Raw genomic sequence first — 21,199 nt, 5'->3', positions numbered from 1 at the left:
GACCCGCAGAGCAGGACCTGTGAGCGAGAAAATTACGACCGACGAGCTTTCTAAGCGTGGTCTACCTCGTAGTACTATGGCTATCAAATGCTCTATACACAAACAGCCATCCATATATTTCAATAGTAGCTGCACTAGAATTTCGCAAATGCCATCTCATAAGCAAACCCTAGCGTCATCTTCGCGTGCTGCAGCATATGGTCGAAGCTCAAGTACTCGATCTTGTCTTCTGTGGTATGAATCTTGTTGTCCGAATACTTGAAGTCACTCTCAATGACGAACGCGCTTGGATATCCGTACTTGGACGCCGAAGCGTGATCGGAGCAAGCATAGCCGCACTTGGTCAGCACGTAAGGGATATCACAATACTCGGTAACGACTTCCTTGATGAACTCGGTGAGGCCCTCGTCCACAAAGTCGGTGATGACGCCCACAGACTCGGGCTCGCCAGCTTCGATCGTCTTGTGCACGTAGCCAGTCATGTCCTGTTGGATCATCGCCTTCACGTCGCGGCCCGTCTCGGCGTAGGACTTGAACAGCGCCTGGCTGCCGAGCAGGCCACCTTCTTCCGCGCTATACCATTGGAACTCGATCGTATTAGGTGCTTTGCCCTTCACGATGTCGTCGGACGTGAGCAGAACGCGCAGGGCTTCGAGAATGGTGACAGTGCCGCTGCCGTCATCGTCGGCACCCGGCGCTGCCAGGATCGAGGGGAGGAACAAATTGATGCTGTCCTGGTGCGCGCCGATCACAACAGTCTTGTTGCTCTTACCCGGGATGTGTGCAATGATGCTGGGCTGGCCCCATGGATGATCAAACTTGTACACATCGGCGCCGTGCTTCGCAGCTCCAGACTCCTTGATGAGGTCACTGACCTGGCCATATAGCCACTCCGCCGACTGCTTGCCGTAATCACTCTTGTAGTATCGGGTGTGGAACGAAGTGAACTTCTCGAGATGCTTGCGCATATTACTCTTCTCCAGGTCCTTCTGAAGCTTCTTCACTGTGGTATTGTACGCTGGCTTCGCGGGGTATGTGACGGTCACCTGCTCCTGGACCGTGATGTAAGGGTATGTGTGGCCGTTGTCTGTGATGTCCATGAAATTGACGCCCTCCTGTATCAGTCAGCGCCGTTGTGGAAATGGTCGCGAGCATCATACTCTCTTGAGCGACCACTTCTCATCCTCGGTGATCCATCTTGTCTCTCCGGGAGAAAGCTCAATCAGGAATTGCTCATGAGGCACGAGCACGCTCTGGTCTGCCTGCGGACGGCTGCCGATGGAGACAGCGGCGGCCGATGCGACAGCAAGGTGGAGGAGCGAAGCTTGCTTCATCTTGGAAAGCGAGCGAAACGGTTTGACCTGGACACAACGACACACTTAAAAAGGGTTATCAGCAAAAGTCTAGTAAACGGTGTTTTGATAGCTATCCTGTAGCTATATGCGGCCTGAAAGTGGCCCACGTCCAGGCAGTAGTCAAGCGTCATCTGAGCCATGACACCATGACAACCACAGCCTTGTGTTCTCTTGTTTCAGCCTTGCACTCAGCAACTCGCACACCAATTCTTAACAATGTTCTTCGTACGTCCAAATGTGTCGAATCGTTCACGAGCCTCTGGGCCACTCCAATAGCCGACCCCGTTGGTAATGCACAACGGCTCCGATCGTGGCTGCTGCAATGTCTGTCATTCGTTTGCTGCTGCCCAAAGGTCAGGTAGCAACCTCGATCCGAAAACATAGTTGGTTTCTTATCGCGAGAACTCTTGCATTACGAACTGGTCACTTTGATGACGCCAGATTTGGTTATTCGGGCTTCCGCGAGGGCCAAGGTCGCGAACTGCCACGCTGGGTTTCGCAAACAGTGTGGACAGGTTTTTATATGAATATTGCTCGTGGACGTGGGTCTGTGAGTCAGGCAGAAGAGCAAGCGGCTGAAGGTGGTGTGAAGAAAGGTACTCAGAAGGAAGGTACTCATGTACCGAAGTTGATGGCAGATCTTTGGTTCAGACCACTCAGCTCGTGCAAGAAATTCCTAACACTTCGAGAAAATAGACGTTCCATTACTTGCTAAAGTGTCACGATTTAAGGTCACATCCCTATATATCCACAACGAACCAGCGAGGTCACCAACGCTCCGGTAGGGCTCGAGGGGGGATGGGGGTCCAAACGACCACCCACCCACCCCCGTACCCCACAAACTTCTGACTCTTCAAGGAATCAGACATTCTGATACTTGCTAAAACGTCACGCTCTAATGTCACATCCCTACATATCGCTAATGAAGCAGCGAGGTCACGAAGGCGCCGGTAGGGCTCGAGGGGGGGAGGGGGGTCCGAACGACCACCCATCCACCCCCGTACCCCACGAGGTACTCAAAATAGCCATGCAGCGTCACTGGACCGCGTGGGGCAGCCAGATCACGACGAATCTCCTCTGGTCTAAAGGGGTGCTCAAACGACCACCCATCCACCCCAACCCGCCACGATCTTCTACCATCGACCCCTCCACCCCTTCTCCCGCGCGATCTCTTCCTCCCTCGCCCTCTCCCTCGCCCGCCACCAATCCCTCTCCATCCTCTCCAACACATCCTCGCCCTCCTCGGTCGGGCTCTCACAGCCCCTCAAGCCAATGAATCGCCCCCACCTCCGCCGCTTGGTCTCCAGACTCACGTTGTCAAACGCGCTGCTGTTAGCACCGTCCCCAAGCGCCATCGAGAGCGCCGCGCTCGTAAACGGCGGGATAATCGCCGGATACTGCCAGCTCTCCGCGGTCGCCGGCTCGGTCTGATGGTACCAGCGCGCCAGGCTGTCGAGCTGTGCGTGTGTGAGAAGGTGGTACTGCAGAAGGCTGCGCGGGAACTCTGGGTGTGGGAGGCCCGTGCTGACGCTGATGAGGGGGACCAGCGTGGTGGATAGGTGGGTGATGACGCTGTGATACGCCGTTCGGAGGGCGGCACTGGCGAAAGGGTAGTGGTCTGGTCGTGAGGGGGTTGCGTTGTTGAGAGTGGAGGCGAGGGAGGGGCGGAGGACCATGTGATAACGGGGCGGAGGGGAGTGGGATCGCTTGGCCTTGCGAATCGGCGTGCGGGAGGGCTCTTGAATCGTAGAGGAGGATGAGGTCCGTGAGTGAGACAGTGACCGACGCGGCGGTGGCACGGAGGTCTGAATGACGGTCGTGAATGGCTGTGTTGGCAGGTAAGCAGAGCATGGGGAGGTAATGCTCATGTCCTCATCGAGTCGTTCACTAGGGTTAACAAGGTTTGATGAGACCGCGGAACTTGCCTCTGCATATGGCGTGCGGGCAGTGGAGTTCACTCTCAAAGGTAGAGATAGGACCCGCTCAATGATCGGACTTCGCATTGCCATTCTGCTTTGCCTTCCGTCTTCTCTAGCCGGGCCGCCAGAGCTTAGCAGAGACTGGAAAGAGACATTCGGACCAGGCGTTCTTGGTGTATCTGGAATACGATGGAACAGGTCATCGGCCGGCGATGGGAATGATCTCGTGCTAACACTGGAGGCGTTGCGTGTATGGGTGGGTTTCAAGACGCTGGATTGAGGAGGTCTAGTCGGTATAGGCGACCGCAGTACTATCGGCTGGAAAGGAAACGTCGTGACCAGCTTCAAGGTGGGACTCGCCAGCGGCGAGCTCATGTTTGATTTCAGATGATGGCCGAAGGTTGGTGTGAGCGGTGTACTCGGATAAGAGTCAAAAGTCGGACTCGTGGGTGACTGGATCGGAGTCATCTTGAGGACTTTGCGCGTTCAGGCGGCCTCGAGCCCTCACGGTCGTCAAGGGCCGTTGACTTCCGAAGAGGTATTGTTCTTAAGTTCGTACGATGGCTGTTAGGAAGCTGCTCCGTTCAATTGGTGTCGAATAACGACAACAACAGTATACCGTGAGGAAGGGAGACGACAACGGAGGTAGCCAACTAATCAGGTCCTTGAAGCCGCATTGTCACTAATGTTGGCCACCGATGCCTCAGTATGTAGCCTAGAATAGTCGGGAGTACTTTGACATCCTTTAACTCGATAAGCCTAGCACGGGTGGTTCTTTGAGCTGCGCGCCATGTGTTCCCTTTGTTGCCCAATTGGCCTCGAACGATTCTGTATGATGATTCAAGAATGCGGTCCTGTTCTTGTGATCCGTGCTCGAAGATCGGACAAAGGCGCAGTTGCAGATGCAGATGTTGCGAGTCTCGCCTGCGCAATCCAGAACAGAAGGGTGGCAACATGATTCAATTGTTCGTCTCGTCTAGACCAGCCTGCTGTGGGAAGATTCGAGGTAGGTAGCTCCGTTGGTACCAACCTGGACATTTCTTGCCTGTTGTACGCCGTGTCTTAGTAAGGCTAGTCCAGACGCAATGATGCTGGACAGTTGTCGAGAGAGCGCGGCTCGCGTCGCACAGCGATGCCAGTGTCGTACACACGCTCATCATGCTTGACGTTGGATGGTGTCCGTGAACTGGTATCAAAGCCTTTTCGCCTGAACGACCGGGCTTGCGAGGCGGAAACACCGACCGCCAGAGGTGCAAGCAAGCTTCGATGCAACTTTTTCCATTGCTGATCATAGACACTGCGCTACCAAGATCGCCAGTAATTCTAGATTACAAGATTCCATATGCCAGCCCCGCCCGCAAAAATGTTTTCGTCACTATGATCATGTTGGGGCACCTGTGTCTGTAAGGACTGAGTTCGCAGATTCATCATCAATCGCTCTCGTGGCCTCACCTCGTCTCGAACCTTTTTGCCTCCGTCGCGCATCAAACTCCTGGTCTCATACGCGCCTGGCCACTCATAGCCATTTCGTGATTTGGCCGCCCTCCAAACTCCTGTCCCTAGTCTCTGTCTGGTAGCGCTTACTCGCTGGCCTTGACGGTGTCGATGGCCTCTGCCGCGCCCGGGGCCGACTCTGGCGCCTTGTCGCTGGTGGATGGTTCGACAGCAGTAGCAGCAGAAACCTCCGTCTTGGGCTCTTCGACCGCTGGGGCAGGAGCTGGGGCAGCAGCTTCAGCAGGCTTCTCCTCAGAAGTGGCGGGGGCTGCATCTGGCTCCGCTGGCTTTGGCTCTTCCTTCTGCTCAGTAGCCGGTGTCTTGTCAGCTGGCTCAGGCTCAGGCTCGGCTGCCGGAGCCGGCTCGTCCTTTTTGGCCTCCTCCGTCTCCCCAGCACCGTTCTCGTGAACACCATTTGTTGCAGGGGTCGACTTGGCTGTCTCCTTATCCTCGGATTCCTGCGGCTCTGCACCAAGTATCTTGGTCCATTTGCTCAGAAGATCCACCGAGCGCTTCCGAAAGGCGAACTCTTCATCTTTGGGGATAGTGTTAAGCTTGATCAAGGCCTTCAAAACCTTGTTGATCTTGGTGGTGCGGATGATGCTGACTTCGAGATCTTCATAGTCTTCAAGTTTCTTGATATACTGAGACATCTGAGGCATATCGTCCTCCTGAGGAGCTTGGTCACGGGTCAGGAAGCCCTTCTGAAGTCTATGACGAAGGAACAGAACTGTCAAGGGTCAGTTTCGGCTCAGCGAGCGCGGGAATAAACCGACCTTCTTTTTCACGAGCTTTCCTCTGCGCAGCAGGATCGAGCTGCTTAGGTGGCTCTTCTTCCTCTGGCGCATCGGGCATATCCTCAACATCCTCGGCGGCAGCCTTGGATTTGCGTTTCTCGGTCTTCTTCGCGGGCTTTTTGGCCGGCTTTTCAGCAGTTTGTGGCTTGGTCGTCAGCTTCAGCTTGGTCTTGGGAGTCTTCGCAGGCTAGTCAGTCAGAATCTGTGCAATACCGGGGGAATCAGAAATACGCACTTTCTCAACCGCTTCATCATCACTATCGGCGACCTTCTTGCGCTTCTTTGACGATTTCTTGACTTCTGCAGAATCATCGACGTCCGCCATCTCAAGATCCTCGTCATCGTCGGCGGCCTTTGGCTTGGGCTCGCTCTTGCGCTTTTTCTTGTCTGCTTTTGCCTTGCTCTTCGCCTCGAGCTTCGCTTGTTGCTCTTCGTGCTTCCGGATCTCGTCCTCCTCCATGGCTTTGGCGTGCTCAGCCAGCATATTCTTGAAATGGTCAAGATCATGGTTCTCAGCGGCGACCGCGTAAGCAGCCACGAGAGCCTTGGTCTTGCCTTTCTCCGACGCGTTCTTGCATTGCTCCGGATCCAGGTCAGCTAGGTCTGTGTTGGGAATCCAGGCACTAGTTTTCAGTCAGCTGCGTTATCACACTGTTGGAATGCTTTATCTCACAATTCATTCGTATGTAGGAACATGACCGGGAACGTCCGCTCAGAGACCTTCTTGCCGCCATCAGCGTAGGCCTCGTTGTAGGTGCCATCGACCTTCTTGGTGGTGACTGGCCGCGTGTTGAGTAGGGTGCTGGGCAGGATGTCCTCGTCGCAGACGATAGCAGGCCACGGCGGGTAGCTCTTGAGACGCGCGAAATAATAATCTCCGGGCTGCGCATCGAGATGCGTGATTTTGGCTGCGGATTTTTTCTTGTTCAGCTTCTTGTTGTGCTCTGGAACCACAGATTTTCTCTTCCCATTGGAGCCTTTCTTGGCACCAGGTGTACCATTGGCATCGGCCGTGGTCTCATCGGCGGTAGACTCTGGCGCAGGTTGCTCGGCCGTCTTTGGCGCCGACTCTTCTGAAGCTGGCTCGGCTGGGGAGGGCGCGGCGCCATCAGCTGCCGACTCTTTGGAGGGCGGCGGAGGCGCGTCGGCAGGAGCTTCTTGAGGCGCGGAATCATTCGCACCGTTCACAGCAGGCTCAGGAGCTGGTTTATAGTTAGCACAGAACAGTTGAAATGTGTTGCAGGGAGGTTTGCCTTTGGCAGCGGGCTTGTCAACTGATGCGTTGCCCTCGGCTCCAGGTATGGCCGCAGCAGGACCACTAGCAGGTTCGGCAAGAGACGGCGGCGCGCTGAGATCCGGCTCAGCGACCTTCACAGGCAAGCTGCTATCCGGAAGCGGGTTTTCGGAGGCCATGCTGAGCTATGCCGGGGTTTCGCTGAAGGAGGCGCGCGATCCACGTCAGGCGCGATAGCGCGACAAGCACTAGTTCCATGAGTTAGCTAAGTGAGCTCGATGCAGCGACCACGACTGTATATGGCACATGTTCGTGCGACATTGTATTGTCGAGCTATCACTGTCGCGTACTGCCACCTCCAATGGGAGCATCGCGGAGCGCGGCGATGGTCTAGCAGAAGCAGGGAATGGTTCCAAAGAGGTTTGCGGCTTACCTGATGAGCAATTACTAGATAGATTGAGTAGGGAGGAAAGAAATTGTGAGCAATATGCGGACGCGGTGGTGCGGGTGTTGGTGATGCGGAGGATGGTCAAGTTGAACACTGCGCTGCCGGCCTCAGAAAGTTCTCTTTGGAGTTGCAATCTTGGCATCCCCTCAGCGTTGTCACCGGCTTCACGGGCGCAAAGCATGAAGCCTTTGCTACCAGCCTCCTTCTATTTGCCACCTGTAGTAGGTTCAGTCGGCCTGCGGCAGAAGCTTCTACAGCTCAGAGAATAAACATGATCACAGGCTCAATTGAGGAAGGAGACAAGCACAGACAGATAGAACACGTCAAGCTTCATCCGGGATTGCGTTGGTCTTATATTGTTGAGCTCCCATGATAAAAAAGCAAAGCCATCGCGAATTTATGCATTATGCATCCATAACTTGCTTGTTGCCTCTCCTTGATGCAGATTATCGACCGCCCTCAGGCAGAAACTCCCTCCTCGGCTCTGAGTAGCTGATTCGATTCCAGAACCACAATTGCCTGCGATATAGGCCGTGACTCCCGCAGGACCCCATCTATACAATTGCCATCGTCTGAGGTGCCGAATGCCTTCTCACCTCTTAGCCGGGCATCCGGCGCGGATATGATGCTGAAAAAGGAGTTCATGAATTGCTATGATGGTCACCTATCCAGGCTCACCTGACAGCTGCGGCGTTGCCATTCGGATTCCATCCAGCCCTCTTCTCGTGGGCCGCTGCTTCAGAGAGCCGGTGGCTGGGTTTATGTATCCTAACGCACCACAAGAAATAATCCTCGATGGGCAGCAAATTGAGCAGGATTTTATTGCTATTCCAACCAATGAAGCACACCAGTGCGCCAGCAACGGCATCCAGGATGAAATGGTTTGCAGTTGAAACAATAGCGACCAAAATTGCTGTTGGGTATGCGCAGCCTATTGCAATGCATGCCAGACGCCTAGCTGGTGGCAGACGAATGCGGGGTGCCAGATCCGGGTGGCTCTGATTGAAGAGAGGAAGCTGAATCGCTCGCGAACGTCGATGGGTTGGCGCCATTGGTATGGTCATTATCGTAATGCCGACCAAAAGCGAGTAGCCAAAGTGCAGTGACGGCATGGCAGCATACTGATTGCAAAACTTGTTCTGGGTCCAGACACTGCTGGCACCTTCCGCACCATGAACTGTGTCAACGAAGCCGTAGCTCTGTGCCAGAATTGCATCAGCACCCTGATACTCGGGGTCACTCAGCAACCTTGGAGGCATACAAGGCCATAGGGTGAAAACGACGAATGCCAACAGATTGCAGACAGCCATGGTCCTGCGGCGAGCTTCGTATAGTGAGGGGCCTGCCGGAGAGCCGACGGACTGACAGCCTTGCACATGACGCCGGTTGCTGGTTATGGTGTAGTAAAACAACCAGACTAGAAACGCAATCGTTCCGGGAATATGGATAAATGAATACAACCAATTGATCGACCTCATCAGCGTCGGGTACGACATGAAGAACTGCTGGATCGGGAGCTCCCAAAAGACGTGCCATCGCTTCTCAATTTCGATAAGTTGCAATGCGTGTTTGCGGGCAACGTGGACTGTTCCTTCGACAATTGTCACAGCTGTGAACGCCCGACCGAGCTGGTATACCCAATAAATCAGGGCCCAGTACCACGCCTCGGCTAGAAAGGGCAATTTGAACAACACTCTGCTCAGAAAGCGATTGCGAAAGACAGCAGTATTGGGAGTCTGCACCACTCTTCTATATCCGAAGATGTAGATCTCGCGGTCGCGCCACTTGCTTTCTTGCGATGATAGCAGGGAGGGAGAAAGTGATCGCTTCGCTGCAGTGAGACGAGCATTGTCTATGTCAAGATCTTTCTCATCTTTGCTGAACGGGTCGAACGGGTCGTACGCACTGCGCCAACGCACAGGAGTAGCAGAGAAGACATTATCCCTGGATCTATTGATCCAGGCTCCGCCAAAAAGTAGGATCACTACCACCAGTGGCTCAAGGTACTAAGCAAGATCAGTCGCGTGTTGTGCGTTCGGGTGGACGTTGTCCTCAACTCACCGCACCTGCCCCCATCCTATTCGCAACAAGCTGCAAGACTCTTATCAGAGATACGAGCCCTTGTCTCACTCGTGGCCGTTGGCTGTGAAGTGGTGCAGGTCTCGCTCGAACACCTCAATCGCCAAAGGAAGAAAGATGCAAAGGCTCGGCGAAAGGGGGAAGGAAAAACGATACTAACAGGAGCCACCAACTGATATGAGAAGGGGTACCTGTGACACTCACATCACCATTGAATCAGCTCCATGAGTAATGCACCACAACGGAAGAGCCACGGCTTTCGCCATTACCACAATCGCCGACGCACCCGTAGAGATGCTGTTCTGGGATCTGTTCGGGCAGCTTAAACGCCACAGCCGAGGTGGCACGCGACCGCATCGAGACACGTATGGTAAGCAAGAACGTGGACAACCCGCCTGTTATTGCAGCAGAGGAGCCGATATCCGGGGGTGTTGGTCACATGAAAGAGGTGAGAGTATGCATAAGCGAGTTCACGACGAATGAAGATCGCGGTTCCATCATCTTGGAGGATAAGTCCACGGTGATTGCGGGTGAGCATACGAAGTATCTGACATAGAAAGGGCGAGGCCTCACTGCTGCTGTGGAAGACGGTTGATAGTGATCGTCATGGCGGACCCACTTAGCCTCCGCTATCCGAGCTTGCCGATGCTTGTCAGAAACCCTCCTCCTTTTGGTGCTCGTGCTGAGAGAGAGCCTCACATTGGGCATATGTGAGCCTCTATGAAGAAGACATTTCGTCTTGTTCTGGACGCGGTGTGGAGGGACCACGGTCGGTGCGCTGTTCAGGGGCCGGTCGACAGACTGGTACGCGGCCCAGGTGCTTTGCGCTCTCAGGCTGGCATAGTCATTGTTCTCCCGGATCCTGGCGGATGCCTCAAGCTCGCCTGATGACCGGCTAATGGATAGTGCCAAACGCATATTGCCTTCCTGCTGACTTAAACGGCAGTGTACATGCTCGGCACCACAGTCTACCCAGATTATCGGGCATGCGGAGCTCCCGCTCAAATTTGCAGGGGGTCACAAATTGTTGAAGGGCACGAAGCTGCAGCAGTGTCGGCCGAATCTGTCCGTAAAGTGCTCGTGTTCTTGGGTATCATCACTCTATGATGTCTCATGCAGTTGTACCATTGTGCCCGTTCACCGAGCCATAGTACTCATCGTGCTGTTCCTTGATGGTCGCAGCCGCTGGCGGATCTCTGGGCTTTTTATCTCTGCTCTCCCACAACTCACTCCGCTCTTTCACTATTTCCCGAGCCAATGTCTGCATCTCTGGAAGGACGATCTTCCTCTCAACCCATGAGAACTCTGACAAGTCCTTGGTGCAGTCGTAGGCGCGTTCGTATTCCACCATTTGCAGAAGCAACTCAATCTTGTCAACATCGTGGACGAATTTGCTCTCCAAAGTTTCACTGTCTTCGTATTCTTGCCACACGGCTCGCAGGTCCTGGCCAGCTGCCCCTCCATAGACCTTGCCCAGCAGGCTCTGCGATACCCAGTCCATGGTCTCAGCCTCTCTTCGATTCTTCTCCACCTTCGGTACGCCATCGACGGGTGTGAGATCTCCAACCAGGCCCTCCGCCATATCGTGAACGAGGGCCATCTTCATACAGCGGGGAATGTCCAGGCGTGCGGCTAGAGGTGGTGGAGCAAGCATCGTGATGAACGACATTCGATACATGTGGTCTGCTATAGACTCTCCACGTAGAATTCCGAAGCGTTTCCAGCCCTCGCGCTTCTCAACCTTTAGGCGCTCGAGGTAGTGGAAGAATGCGATAGGCGACGAAGAATTTTCCTGTGGCGGATTGGGCAGCTCCGATAAGACTGCGCGAACGGACCACGGGTCGGGCTTCGGAAGGGACGAAGTATGAGGCATAGCTCGTACTTGTTGTAGAACTATACATCGGTCAATGAGTCTTCCATGGGCTCCATGGTTACAGGCTTACCGGTCTCGGGCACTTTGCCCTCTGTTGGAGGGGTGCTGGGATCAACCGCCTCTGGCATCTTGATGGAACTTTCTGCGCTGACCGAAGAAATTCACGGTACAAAAGACCCAACGCTCAATTTAAAGAGTAAGACAGAAGGATTGCTGGTTGAGGAAACAAGGAGCAAACAATTGTCAACGCCAGCAAAGCGCACTGTTTACGGTGACCTGCTTCGGTGACGTACCGCCGCGCATCACTTTCTTCGGGCTAAGATCTGGCCCGCGAAGGATACAATTACCGGGGCTAGCCAGGAACGCGACGCCTATGATTGGAAGCTGCAGCCGCCTCACCGACAAAATACCTGCAGATTACCTCCCAACTCTGCTGATAAAATTCCACGCCTCACTGCAAGGTATTCGCAACACGCAGTAAGGATACTCGTACTCTTACGCTGGTTTATTCACTGCCGCAGACGTTTCTGCTCAGTTCTGGCTCATCTGATTCGTCAACGAGTGATTGGTTGCCCATTCGAAACTGACCCCACTTCAAACACGTTCATCTTGAAGTTCACTCTGAACGTCTACTGTGACTAGGCAACATTTTGGGCCGATGAGCACTACCAAACCAGTGCTGAGTTCCTAGCGCTTCACGTAAAGGGGGAGTCTTTCGGGTATTGAGAGCGTATCGACATCATTTACACACGCTTGAGCAACCTGCTCGCCGTCTGATCATGCGGTGAGCCTAATGTCAACACGCCCGCCTGCTTCAGGAGTGGGCACGTCTGCTTCTGGAGCTTGGACTGGCAGAAGTCACATTTCGACGTTCATCCGATGCCTTCATCTTCTAGATCTGGATGTCCTTGATGATTGGCCAGGCATCACTGTTCAGACGTTTTCCACCCGGTCCGCTACCCAGAATCTTCAGCAACGTGTCAGGGCGGTTGAATGGAGCCTCTTCAGGCTGTTCGAGTTGTATGATCCACAGCTCTCGCGCGATGTAGGTACTATCATGTTGAGGTTGTACTGTTCTACTGATACGTCTAGAAACTTCGTCCATTTTTCCCTCCACAAAGCCATCTCCAGTCGCAGAACCTACGCGCTGCTTTGCTGCGAGTTCTGACCGACGCCAAAAAGTCGGGCATATTCAGCAGAGATGTTGTTCTGCGGAAGACAACCCTCGATGAGTGCAAGGGAGAAAAATTCGAGGAGCTCTTGTCGACCTTTGCCATGGTGGTCCTGCGGAAGCACTTACAGAATCACAGGGATGGCGTCACCAGCGTGGAAGAGACCGACGACCGTACCTGTCTCCCTCTCATCATTGCGCATCGAGTGACTTTAGGAGCGCAACTAGACCAAAGGCGTGGCCTTGTCGCCAAGCTAGATGAACATGAACGACACATATCAGCAAGAAAAGAACGACTGGCGGACCTCAAAGGCCGACTTCAACGTCATCAGGCTACTGATAGTCGCATACATGATGATATTGAGCGCCTTTTGAGAGACGCATGGACAGCTGACAGTAGATGGGTTACTGCTTTACTGAGAGGCTCTGTACCAGAAACGAGTTCCCAGGCTAGTCACAGCAGTGCTGAAGTCGCCCTCCACAATCTTCAGAGTCTTGCCAGCAGTCAAGAAGAGCGACTGAAGGAGTTGCAGGCCTTCAAGAAGACGTTGCCATCGATTCAGTCAAGAGTCAAGTCTCCACCCATCCCGAACCCACCTGCACGCATTCTCCCTCGTTTCGAGCGGCACGGGGCGCTACAAGCGTCTATAGTCTCCGAAGACACTCGACGCGGCTCAAGGAGTACAACACAAAAACTCCACGACGATCTTTTGCAACGCTTCAGGAATGAGATGGCAACCAACGTAATGCGCCGATCTGATGACAGACCCCAGAAGCGCACAAGCTCACCGTCTCCGTTGGGGAAAGGGAGTACACATGGCCCGAAGACAACGACGCTTGAGGAGAATTTGACCGAGAACGAAGCCAGACATTTGGCAAATCCTCCGACGAGGCCTTTTGCACAACAGGAATCGAGTAGTGCATCCTATGTCGAGAGATCGCACCTTCCAATGAGCGACGAAATCAGTGTGCGACCAACACCAGTAGTGCAGATTACCGACTCTGGCGAGCCTTCTGAGTGCTCGTGGCTGGCTTCAAGCCCGCCTATACCAGATCACTCATCCGAGACTCCGCCTCCCGTCTCGCATGTACGCGAGGCCGAGGCATCGGACGGCTTGTCACCAATCGAGACACCGATCCCCAAGCAGCGCTTCACCTTACAAGAACGTACCCGAATGTCACTAGCTGGCGCACTTCGGGACATCGAGAACGTGGCGATCAGTCCTGTCAACAAGATTGCTGAAGTGGACGAGCACGAAGCCGAGGCTCAGCCTACACTGTCTGGCGTAGTTGATAATTCTGGAAATCTGTTGGAACGCACGAGGAAGTCAATGTCCCTCCTGACCACCATCTCCGATCTCAAGTCCGACAGACGCAGGTCCAAAGGCTCCCGAGTGTCACAGCTCTATCCGGTCGATCCCTTCGAGACACCTCGCCGGACGAGTGCGCAATGGAGGACGCAAACGCCAGGATCCAACGGCTCCACGCCCAGAGAAAAGCTTTTCGATGAAAACGTCGAATACTCTTCCGTCTTCAAGTCACGACCGAAGATCGCGCAGTCGCCTATGATGTCTCCGGATCGCAGTGTGCTCGAAGATGACGGTATTCTAGCAATGAGAGCAGGTCATCTCAGTCTCAGTGATGAAGATGCGAGCGACTCCAGTCGCTGAGGCTGCACCAATAAGTTGGCCCAGAGGGCATTTCTAATGTATCAAGCCTATATCCCAAGTGCTGTGAGCACAACAACAGCAAATTACAAGAGGCCGGCAAGAGAAGTTCTCGGCTACTTGAGGCCGCCGCGACGAAAGTGCCGCGACATGCATGTGTTTAGTACGCAAGCATGAAGACTACCTTTCAAAGCCACATCGACCGCAAGACACGACCCGTTCAGACAGCCATTGCCCGGGTTCGCGGTGTCACTCAAGGTACTAGGTACGCAAGATGAGCGGAATCGAACTGTGGTTTCTCGTCTACAACACTGCTGCGGTCAGTTCTTGGTACTCGGCCAAACTTGCCGCCTGCAGACGGCCAAATTCCCCTCGCTTGGGCCCGACAATCACCCTTATAGAGATCGTGCTAAGCCCATTTTCAGCTAAGGGGCCGTGTCAATGGAGCCCGGAAGCGCTTGCATGACATCGCCATCGTGCATATCTGCGGGGTGGTCATCCCCGATTTCTCCACGACGGCATACGTTTTGTTACGAAGAAAGCATGGGAAGCTCAGCTGCAGTTGTGTTGCAGAATTCCAAGAGCAGTCGTCTGTCCAGCAGCTCCCCCAGCTGTGAGCAAGTCCGCTGCCGTAGCCTTGATCTTGTGTCAAAGAGCGTGTTCTAACCGAATAGGCAAACCGTATTTGACCGAGATTGTGGCCGACGAGCTCGGATCTAGGTGGGGAGCTACCAATTGCCTTCAAAAGCAAAGTACCGAACACTGCGGCGCGTGCTGTTGAGCTGCCTCATTTTTTCCTCCAGGTCCTGCTTATTTTGCTGCAACAAGCAATATGAGCAACAGTCTCTCGATCGAGCAACAGGCTCGCGCTGCAAAGGCGTATGTTCTACAAGAACTACGTAAGACAAGCGCGGGACAACAGATCCTCGACGATGTCGACTTCTTTGAAAGGCTCGATATGAACTTCATCACTGTCTTTGCTATCTTCGCCGAGCTGTATGGGTACCGTCATGACTGTCTTGATCAGCTTGTGGACCTCATAACAATGTGCGGCACGTCCTGGCAAGCTCGAGCTCCCGAGCTACGCGATCTTGACAAGGCCCGCGAGTTAGACCCAGAGTGGTACATGTCTAACAAGATGCTTGGTGGTGTCTGCTACGTCAAGCAGTATGGCAAGGACTTTGAAGGCATTAAAGCCCGCATACCATACTTCCAAGAGCTGGGCCTCACCTACTTACACCTCATGCCACTCTTCCTTGCGCCCAAGCCGTTCTCGGATGGTGGCTACGCCGTGTCCTCGTACCGCGATGTCGACCCTGAGCTCGGTGACATCAATCAGCTGAAAGAGCTGGCGACTGAGCTGCGCAAAGCTGGCATATCCCTTGTCCTGGATCTTGTCTTCAACCACACGTCCAACGAGCATCGCTGGGCCAAGAAGGCTGCTGAAGGCGATCCTGAGCACTCTGCCATGTACTGGGTCTTCCCCGACCGCAACGTGCCCTCGGCCTTTGAGCGCTGCACGCGTGAGATCTTCCCCGACGATCATCCTGGCTCCTTCATACAGCTAGCCGATGGACGATACATCTGGAGTACTTTCTACCACTTCCAGTGGGACCTTAACTATTCTAATCCAACCGTTTTCCGCTCTATGGCTGCCGAGATGCTGTTTCTCGCCAATCTAGGCGTGGATTTCTTTCGCATGGATGCTGTTGCATTCATGTGGAAGCAGATGAACACCGACTGCGAAAATCTGCCCGAAGTCCATAAACTGCTTCGCGCCTTCAACGCTCTGTGTCGGATTGCGGCCCCCTCTGTCCTCTTCAAGAGTGAGGCGATCGTACACCCTGACTTTGTGGTGCAATACATCGACCGCTACGAGTGCCAGCTATCGTATAATCCTCTGCAGATGGCCCTCACTTGGGAAGCTCTCGCAACTCGCGATGCGAGTATGCTATCGCAGGCAATCGAACGCAGACACAACATTACGCGGGGCTGCGCGTGGGTCAATTACGTCCGGTCGCACGATGACATTGGGTGGACATTCTCCGATGAGGACGCGAAGGAGCTGGGCAAGGATGGTGGGAGTCACCGCAAGTTCTTGAATGCATTCTTCGTGAATCGTCACCCTGGCAGCTTTGCGCGCGGTGTACCATTTCAGGATAACCCGCGCACAGGCGACTGTCGGATTTCGGGGACCACCGCCAGTCTAGCGGGGCTGGAAAGCATGCAGGGCCACGCCATCGATCGAATACTGCTGGCATACAGCATTGCGATGAGTACGGGCGGGATCCCGCTGATATACCTCGGAGATGAGGTGGGACAGCTCAATGACTACAGCTACCTGAATGATCAGAGCAAGATGGACGATAGTCGATGGGTGAATCGCCCAAGCTATCCGGAGCAACGATATCATGAGCGGCACGATGAAAGTACGATCCCCGGGCAGATCTACAAAGGCATGAAGCACTTGATCGCCTTGAGGAAATCGACCGAGGAATTGGCGGGAGGTAGAGCGGTGGGGTTCTTCACAGGGAATGAGACGGTTCTGGGATATCAACGGCCCGGCACCGGTTCGACGGTGTTGTGTTTGTGCAACTTCAGCGATTACGGACAGTGGGTGGGGCGGGATCGGTTCATGGGTTTGCCACCCAGTGCGAGAGATCTGGTGACTGGGTACGATGTGGCGCTGAGAGAGGGTATAGAATTGAAGCCCCATCAGTTTGTGTGGTTGAGATACTGATGTAGGCCCGAGAAGTACTTGGACGGTTGTGCATATAGACGTTGGAGGAATATGCAAGCAGCGAATATGAGTCTACCCGGGGTTTAGGTGACTGTCGAGGCGACCAGAGCGGCACACTTGAAGTTCCGTCATGACCAAGCATCTTTGTGGCATTTTAGGGCGCTGTCTATCAGACAGTGGGACATCTGGACACGATTGTTGTCTGCATGCAAAGACTCGCTCCGATGAAGCCCCGGTAGGGGTACGTCGAGTGGCCACGCCCGCACTAAGCCTAATCCAAGCAGTAAACAGTAATTGGTTGCCTGGCATTAAACATTATCACCGACAGCGAGACTTGGTTCATGTCACTGTGGCTTGCGCTCCGACACCGCCATCATCCACCAGCATCGACTGCAAAGCCAAAGCTCGAGAACGTGACGTGGGTCAGTGCATACCTGACTTGATCACTCACCGCAGCCGTAGAGGATGGCGGCCACATTCGCCATGCCAGGCTCCTTTCACGAACGTGCGAGATTAGATCAGCCAACAGCAAGGGCATCATTCTATATTCCACCGAGCCCTTCGGCATCGTCCACCTTGTCGCAATCAGTGCGCTCTCGGTCCAGAACCTCGTCACCGGCGAAAGAGACGCGAAAAAGGCCCCGAGGCGGTGTACGCAACAACTCGAGCAGTTCAACAACTCCGCGAACCTCCCGAGCGGCTCTCTCCTCCACTTCAACCTTTTCCCTCGATGCTCCGAGTCCTGCGCCGCTCGTTAGCACGCAATACGTATATGCAGGAGGCACACCCACGGCCGACCGATTTACGAGAGAAGAGGAGGGCTCCTTCGATTATGAGAAGGATCTGAGACCCAGCCGTTTTGCGCATCCGCCTATGCAACACTCTGATAGCTACTTTCCGTGTACCCCGGGATCGGAGGTTGGTGGGAAGCGACGTCGACTTTCACCCTCAAACAATAATGGCTGGGGACGGGCCGTGTGGCAGCTCACGGGGGGCATAGCTGGCAAGGCCATCAACTTTTGCTGGACCATGGCGTTCAATGGGTTCCATGCAGGACCGGGAGCTGGCTACAGTATGGATGTGGGCACGCCACTGGTGGTGCCTGGCGACCCAGCTAAGCTCTCTAGCCGGAAAGACGTCTTTGACGACAAGTATGAGGGATCATGCTCGACGCCTGTTCCTGGGAGCTTCCCGAACGATGAAGAAGGCTATCAACCCAGACCGGAAGTCGACGAACAACTACCAACTCCTACAACATGCAATGACTGGGGCGGGACATCGGCTCTCAAGTCAAATTGGGTTATGGTTGACGCACCCGCTATGCGCGATGCAGAAAGCAGCCCGGCTCGTAAGCGTCCCCGACCAAGTACGGCAAACCTGCATGCAAAGCCATCTCCCCGGGCCACGGGTGCCAGACCACGAATGCACCAACGAAATAGCGCCTCATTTGCATCGCCACGAGCATCACTCAACGGCAGAGCCTCAATAGCACAGGAGCGACCACAGTCGTCCGGATCCGACCAGCCGCAGCATAAAAGGTCAAGGTCATCTATAGCGTCCCCACGCCGTGAGAGCAGTATGAGTACGCCTCGCTCACCGGACGTGGTCAAGTTTGAGAAGAAGTTGCATAAGCGCAGCCAGAAGCAGGACGATTCGATACGGCGGATGAATGAACAAATGCAAGAGATGATGAAGGAAGCACAGCAAGCCCTGGCGTCCAAGATTGAGATTGTCGACGATAACGATGACGAGGGCTACGGCGAGGGCGTGCAGGCCTCGTCGTATGGTAGCAATTGGTCGTAGTCCAACGGTGCAATAGTAATGATGTTCTCGGTTACCCCCAGAACGTGAGTCCTCCGAACGTGACCGCTCAAACACCGTCCGCCGCCGCTAGAACCATCTTGCTGTTGCTTACCCAAGCACCTCCCACAGCTCCAGCGCCGACTGCGCAAAGAGACAATCTCCAAACACTTGCCCGAAGCGGCGGCCGCCGAAGCTGCGTGAAGAGCTGTGTCGGCTAAGAGTGAATACATGACATTATAAGCATAGGGCTGGGTTTGGCAGCATTGAACTCCTGCTGTTTGTTCCACGTTGCCAGGTGGCTTAGTTGACAATTTCATAGCCGACTGCACCCGTAAACCCCCGGCCGCCCGATCCCTGCGTCTTTGTACCTCACCCACTGCACTGCAGGCTCACCTGTTCTTAAGCAGACTAGATCCGAGATCCGCGACAGCCCTAAGACGCGTGCTGCTCGCTCGTATTTCTCGCTTCGCCACACCGGATGACTGGCGCTTTGCTCTCTTTAGCCCTGATCGCCGATAACAACTATCATATAAGCTCGCGGCAGCGACCGGCAACGATTGACTCCCTTGTGCTGGCGACGACGCAAAGTAACGAAAGCGTTTGCTATCATCGAACCGCGACATGTCCAGAGCCTCTTTACGCAAATACCGGTACACAGTGTTGAGTTCATGAACCTACCGTCCTTCCGCATCTATTCTTAGCACTCATGATCGACGAAGCGGATCTGAATGAAGATATCCTGTCCAACTATTCCACCAGCTGTGCTTCGAGCCGTGCGACCTCCCTTACCAACCCAGCCGATCTTGTCTCTCAGAGGACAACCTCTAGGCCCTTGTCGCGGGACTTCAGCGTCCTGAGAACCTTTCAGCGCCAAACAACCAACTCCCGAGATGACGGCTTCCTGATCTTCCGAGTGAGCCCACTAACCTCAAGATCCTGTTTGCGCTTGCCTAACCTCGAGAAGCATTATAAGCCCACTGCTGCGTCCAGCAGACGCCGCAGACGAAAGCAATCCGATGGCGAAGGTGACCAAGCCCTCGTCAAAGCATGGCTTTCCACCGCCCTTGTTGGCGGCATGCGAGGAGACCCTTTCAACTCCTTTCCCGTCGAACCAAGGGACTGTGTTCCCCAGGCTGTAGACAATTGTAGGTGTTAGGCTGGACAGGATTATCGAAACTTACACTTCGCAGTCGTCCAAGTATTCATTCCTGAGCGAGTCCTGAGACCGTTCCAGTCCATACCCGGCATAGAAAAGCTCGCACATGATTACTTCCAACTCGTCATCAGCGACGTTGGCATGTTCGAAGCCACCGTCGCCCAGGTAGAAGCCAGCTCCATAGTCAGTGCTGGAGCTCGGAAGCCGAACAAAGAAGTGATGCTTCATCACGGCCGAGCCCTTGACCACCTTCAGCAACGGCTTGCGGATCCTAATAGGCGGCTCGAGGACCTCACCTTTCACATTATCATCTCAATCATGGGCACACATGTAAGGACACCGAACGGCCTACTTTGAATTGAAACTAACGGACAGTTCTTCTTCTCCGAACATGATCAACATCAAGCCCATCTGGACGGCTTATGGGCGCTGGTCAATATGCGTGGAGGTCTAGATACATTGGGTTGGAGTGGCAGTCTGAAGCAAGCCATCGAGACGTCAGTAATTTTGGTCTTGCGCTTCGAGTGTTCTACTGACCAGCAATATCAGCGTCACTTCCTTCGTGAAGTTCCAGACCAAAACCCAGACTCCAGCATCGTCCCCAAACCCGACTGAAGAGACCACCACAAGCCTCAAGCTAGATTATCCCACACACCCATTCCCCACCGATCTCTCCGCTACCATCTCCAAGCTCCCTTTCGGCTTCAGCGACATGGCCCTGGCGCGCACACTCAGCGTCCAAACCATCGATCTTCTCGTGGACGTACACGAGCAAGACCTCGCCCAGCGCACCCAGCAGCCCAACAACTCCACCTCCTCGCCCAGCAGAAAACGCCTCTACACCGCCGACAAATGCCTGCAGCTCCTCAAATCGACCTCGATGCCCGAACCGGAACGTATGATTGTTGGTGGCCTCCTCGCCTACACCGTCCAATCACAACCCCCGGCCTCCCGCACGACCTTCTACGACGAATCCCTCATGTCCCTACTCGCCGAGCTGGCCCAATACACCTTCTTCAACTACGAGCACCCCTCCCTGCTCTGGATCGTCATGTGCTTCTCCGTTCTGCAAGACCACCTCACACAAGGCTCGCGCGTCGATTTCTTCCACCACACGGTTCTGCGTTTCAGGCAGAGCACAAGGTGGTCGCGCATGGAGAAGACGCTGAAAGAATTCTTGTGGACGGACGAAAGGCTTAGGGAGTGGAAGTGGGCGTGGGAGGATGCTATTGGGAGTCACAGACCTATGGGCTATGAGAGTCGGACGCCGAGTAAGAGTCCGGAGATTGAGGGGTTTGCCAGGGATGGCGTTGTGACGCCTGCCCCTTCGATTGATAGATATGCGAACCTCAGGCCTCCGATGGAGGTGGGCCTGCAGATCAAGATGGAGGAGTGATTTGAATACTCCCCAGCATTGATCGACTTGGACTCACAAAAGTTCCACACATCAGACGTTGTCGGGG

The 21,199-nt window shown here is 54.4% G+C and overlaps 9 protein-coding genes across 9 annotated transcripts; 4 read left to right on the top strand and 5 right to left on the bottom strand.

Annotated features, from left to right (window-relative positions):
• Positions 1-134: 134 nt before the first annotated feature.
• On the bottom strand, positions 135-1,334 carry HMPREF1541_02060 (uncharacterized protein; the record flags this gene model as incomplete). Its single annotated transcript, XM_008716416.1, has 2 exons — positions 135-1,115; positions 1,161-1,334. The coding sequence occupies 2 exons, from the start codon at positions 1,332-1,334 to the stop codon at positions 135-137; spliced, it is 1,155 nt and encodes a 384-aa protein (XP_008714638.1).
• A 1,154-nt stretch (positions 1,335-2,488) lies between these two features.
• On the bottom strand, positions 2,489-3,364 carry HMPREF1541_02059 (uncharacterized protein; the record flags this gene model as incomplete). Its single annotated transcript, XM_008716415.1, has 1 exon — positions 2,489-3,364. The coding sequence occupies one exon, from the start codon at positions 3,362-3,364 to the stop codon at positions 2,489-2,491; it is 876 nt and encodes a 291-aa protein (XP_008714637.1).
• A 1,490-nt stretch (positions 3,365-4,854) lies between these two features.
• HMPREF1541_02058 (uncharacterized protein) lies at positions 4,855-6,978 on the bottom strand (the record flags this gene model as incomplete). The annotated part of the gene is made up of 4 exons (XM_008716414.1): positions 4,855-5,498; positions 5,545-5,752; positions 5,801-6,188; positions 6,239-6,978. The coding sequence occupies 4 exons, from the start codon at positions 6,976-6,978 to the stop codon at positions 4,855-4,857; spliced, it is 1,980 nt and encodes a 659-aa protein (XP_008714636.1).
• Positions 6,979-7,921: 943 nt separating this feature from the next.
• Positions 7,922-9,323, bottom strand: HMPREF1541_02057 (uncharacterized protein; the record flags this gene model as incomplete). Its single annotated transcript, XM_008716413.1, has 2 exons — positions 7,922-9,253; positions 9,309-9,323. The coding sequence occupies 2 exons, from the start codon at positions 9,321-9,323 to the stop codon at positions 7,922-7,924; spliced, it is 1,347 nt and encodes a 448-aa protein (XP_008714635.1).
• A 1,114-nt stretch (positions 9,324-10,437) lies between these two features.
• Positions 10,438-11,327, bottom strand: HMPREF1541_02056 (uncharacterized protein; the record flags this gene model as incomplete). The annotated part of the gene is made up of 2 exons (XM_008716412.1): positions 10,438-11,219; positions 11,270-11,327. 2 exons carry the CDS (start codon positions 11,325-11,327, stop codon positions 10,438-10,440), a joined length of 840 nt encoding a protein of 279 aa, XP_008714634.1.
• Positions 11,328-11,992: 665 nt separating this feature from the next.
• HMPREF1541_02055 (uncharacterized protein) lies at positions 11,993-14,040 on the top strand (the record flags this gene model as incomplete). Its single annotated transcript, XM_008716411.1, has 2 exons — positions 11,993-12,244; positions 12,292-14,040. The coding sequence occupies 2 exons, from the start codon at positions 11,993-11,995 to the stop codon at positions 14,038-14,040; spliced, it is 2,001 nt and encodes a 666-aa protein (XP_008714633.1).
• An 829-nt stretch (positions 14,041-14,869) lies between these two features.
• HMPREF1541_02054 (uncharacterized protein) lies at positions 14,870-16,777 on the top strand (the record flags this gene model as incomplete). The annotated part of the gene is made up of 1 exon (XM_008716410.1): positions 14,870-16,777. One exon carries the CDS (start codon positions 14,870-14,872, stop codon positions 16,775-16,777), a length of 1,908 nt encoding a protein of 635 aa, XP_008714632.1.
• A 483-nt stretch (positions 16,778-17,260) lies between these two features.
• On the top strand, positions 17,261-18,580 carry HMPREF1541_02053 (uncharacterized protein; the record flags this gene model as incomplete). Its single annotated transcript, XM_008716409.1, has 1 exon — positions 17,261-18,580. One exon carries the CDS (start codon positions 17,261-17,263, stop codon positions 18,578-18,580), a length of 1,320 nt encoding a protein of 439 aa, XP_008714631.1.
• A 1,594-nt stretch (positions 18,581-20,174) lies between these two features.
• HMPREF1541_02052 (uncharacterized protein) lies at positions 20,175-21,132 on the top strand (the record flags this gene model as incomplete). The annotated part of the gene is made up of 2 exons (XM_008716408.1): positions 20,175-20,233; positions 20,286-21,132. 2 exons carry the CDS (start codon positions 20,175-20,177, stop codon positions 21,130-21,132), a joined length of 906 nt encoding a protein of 301 aa, XP_008714630.1.
• Between the last annotated feature and the right edge of the window lie 67 nt (positions 21,133-21,199).

Source organism: Cyphellophora europaea (assembly GCF_000365145.1).
Source record: "Cyphellophora europaea CBS 101466 unplaced genomic scaffold supercont1.2, whole genome shotgun sequence".
NCBI classification, from domain to species: domain Eukaryota; kingdom Fungi; phylum Ascomycota; class Eurotiomycetes; order Chaetothyriales; family Cyphellophoraceae; genus Cyphellophora; species Cyphellophora europaea.
The sequence above is the reverse complement of the archived record's forward strand: the minus strand, read 5'-3'. Positions and strand labels throughout refer to the sequence as shown.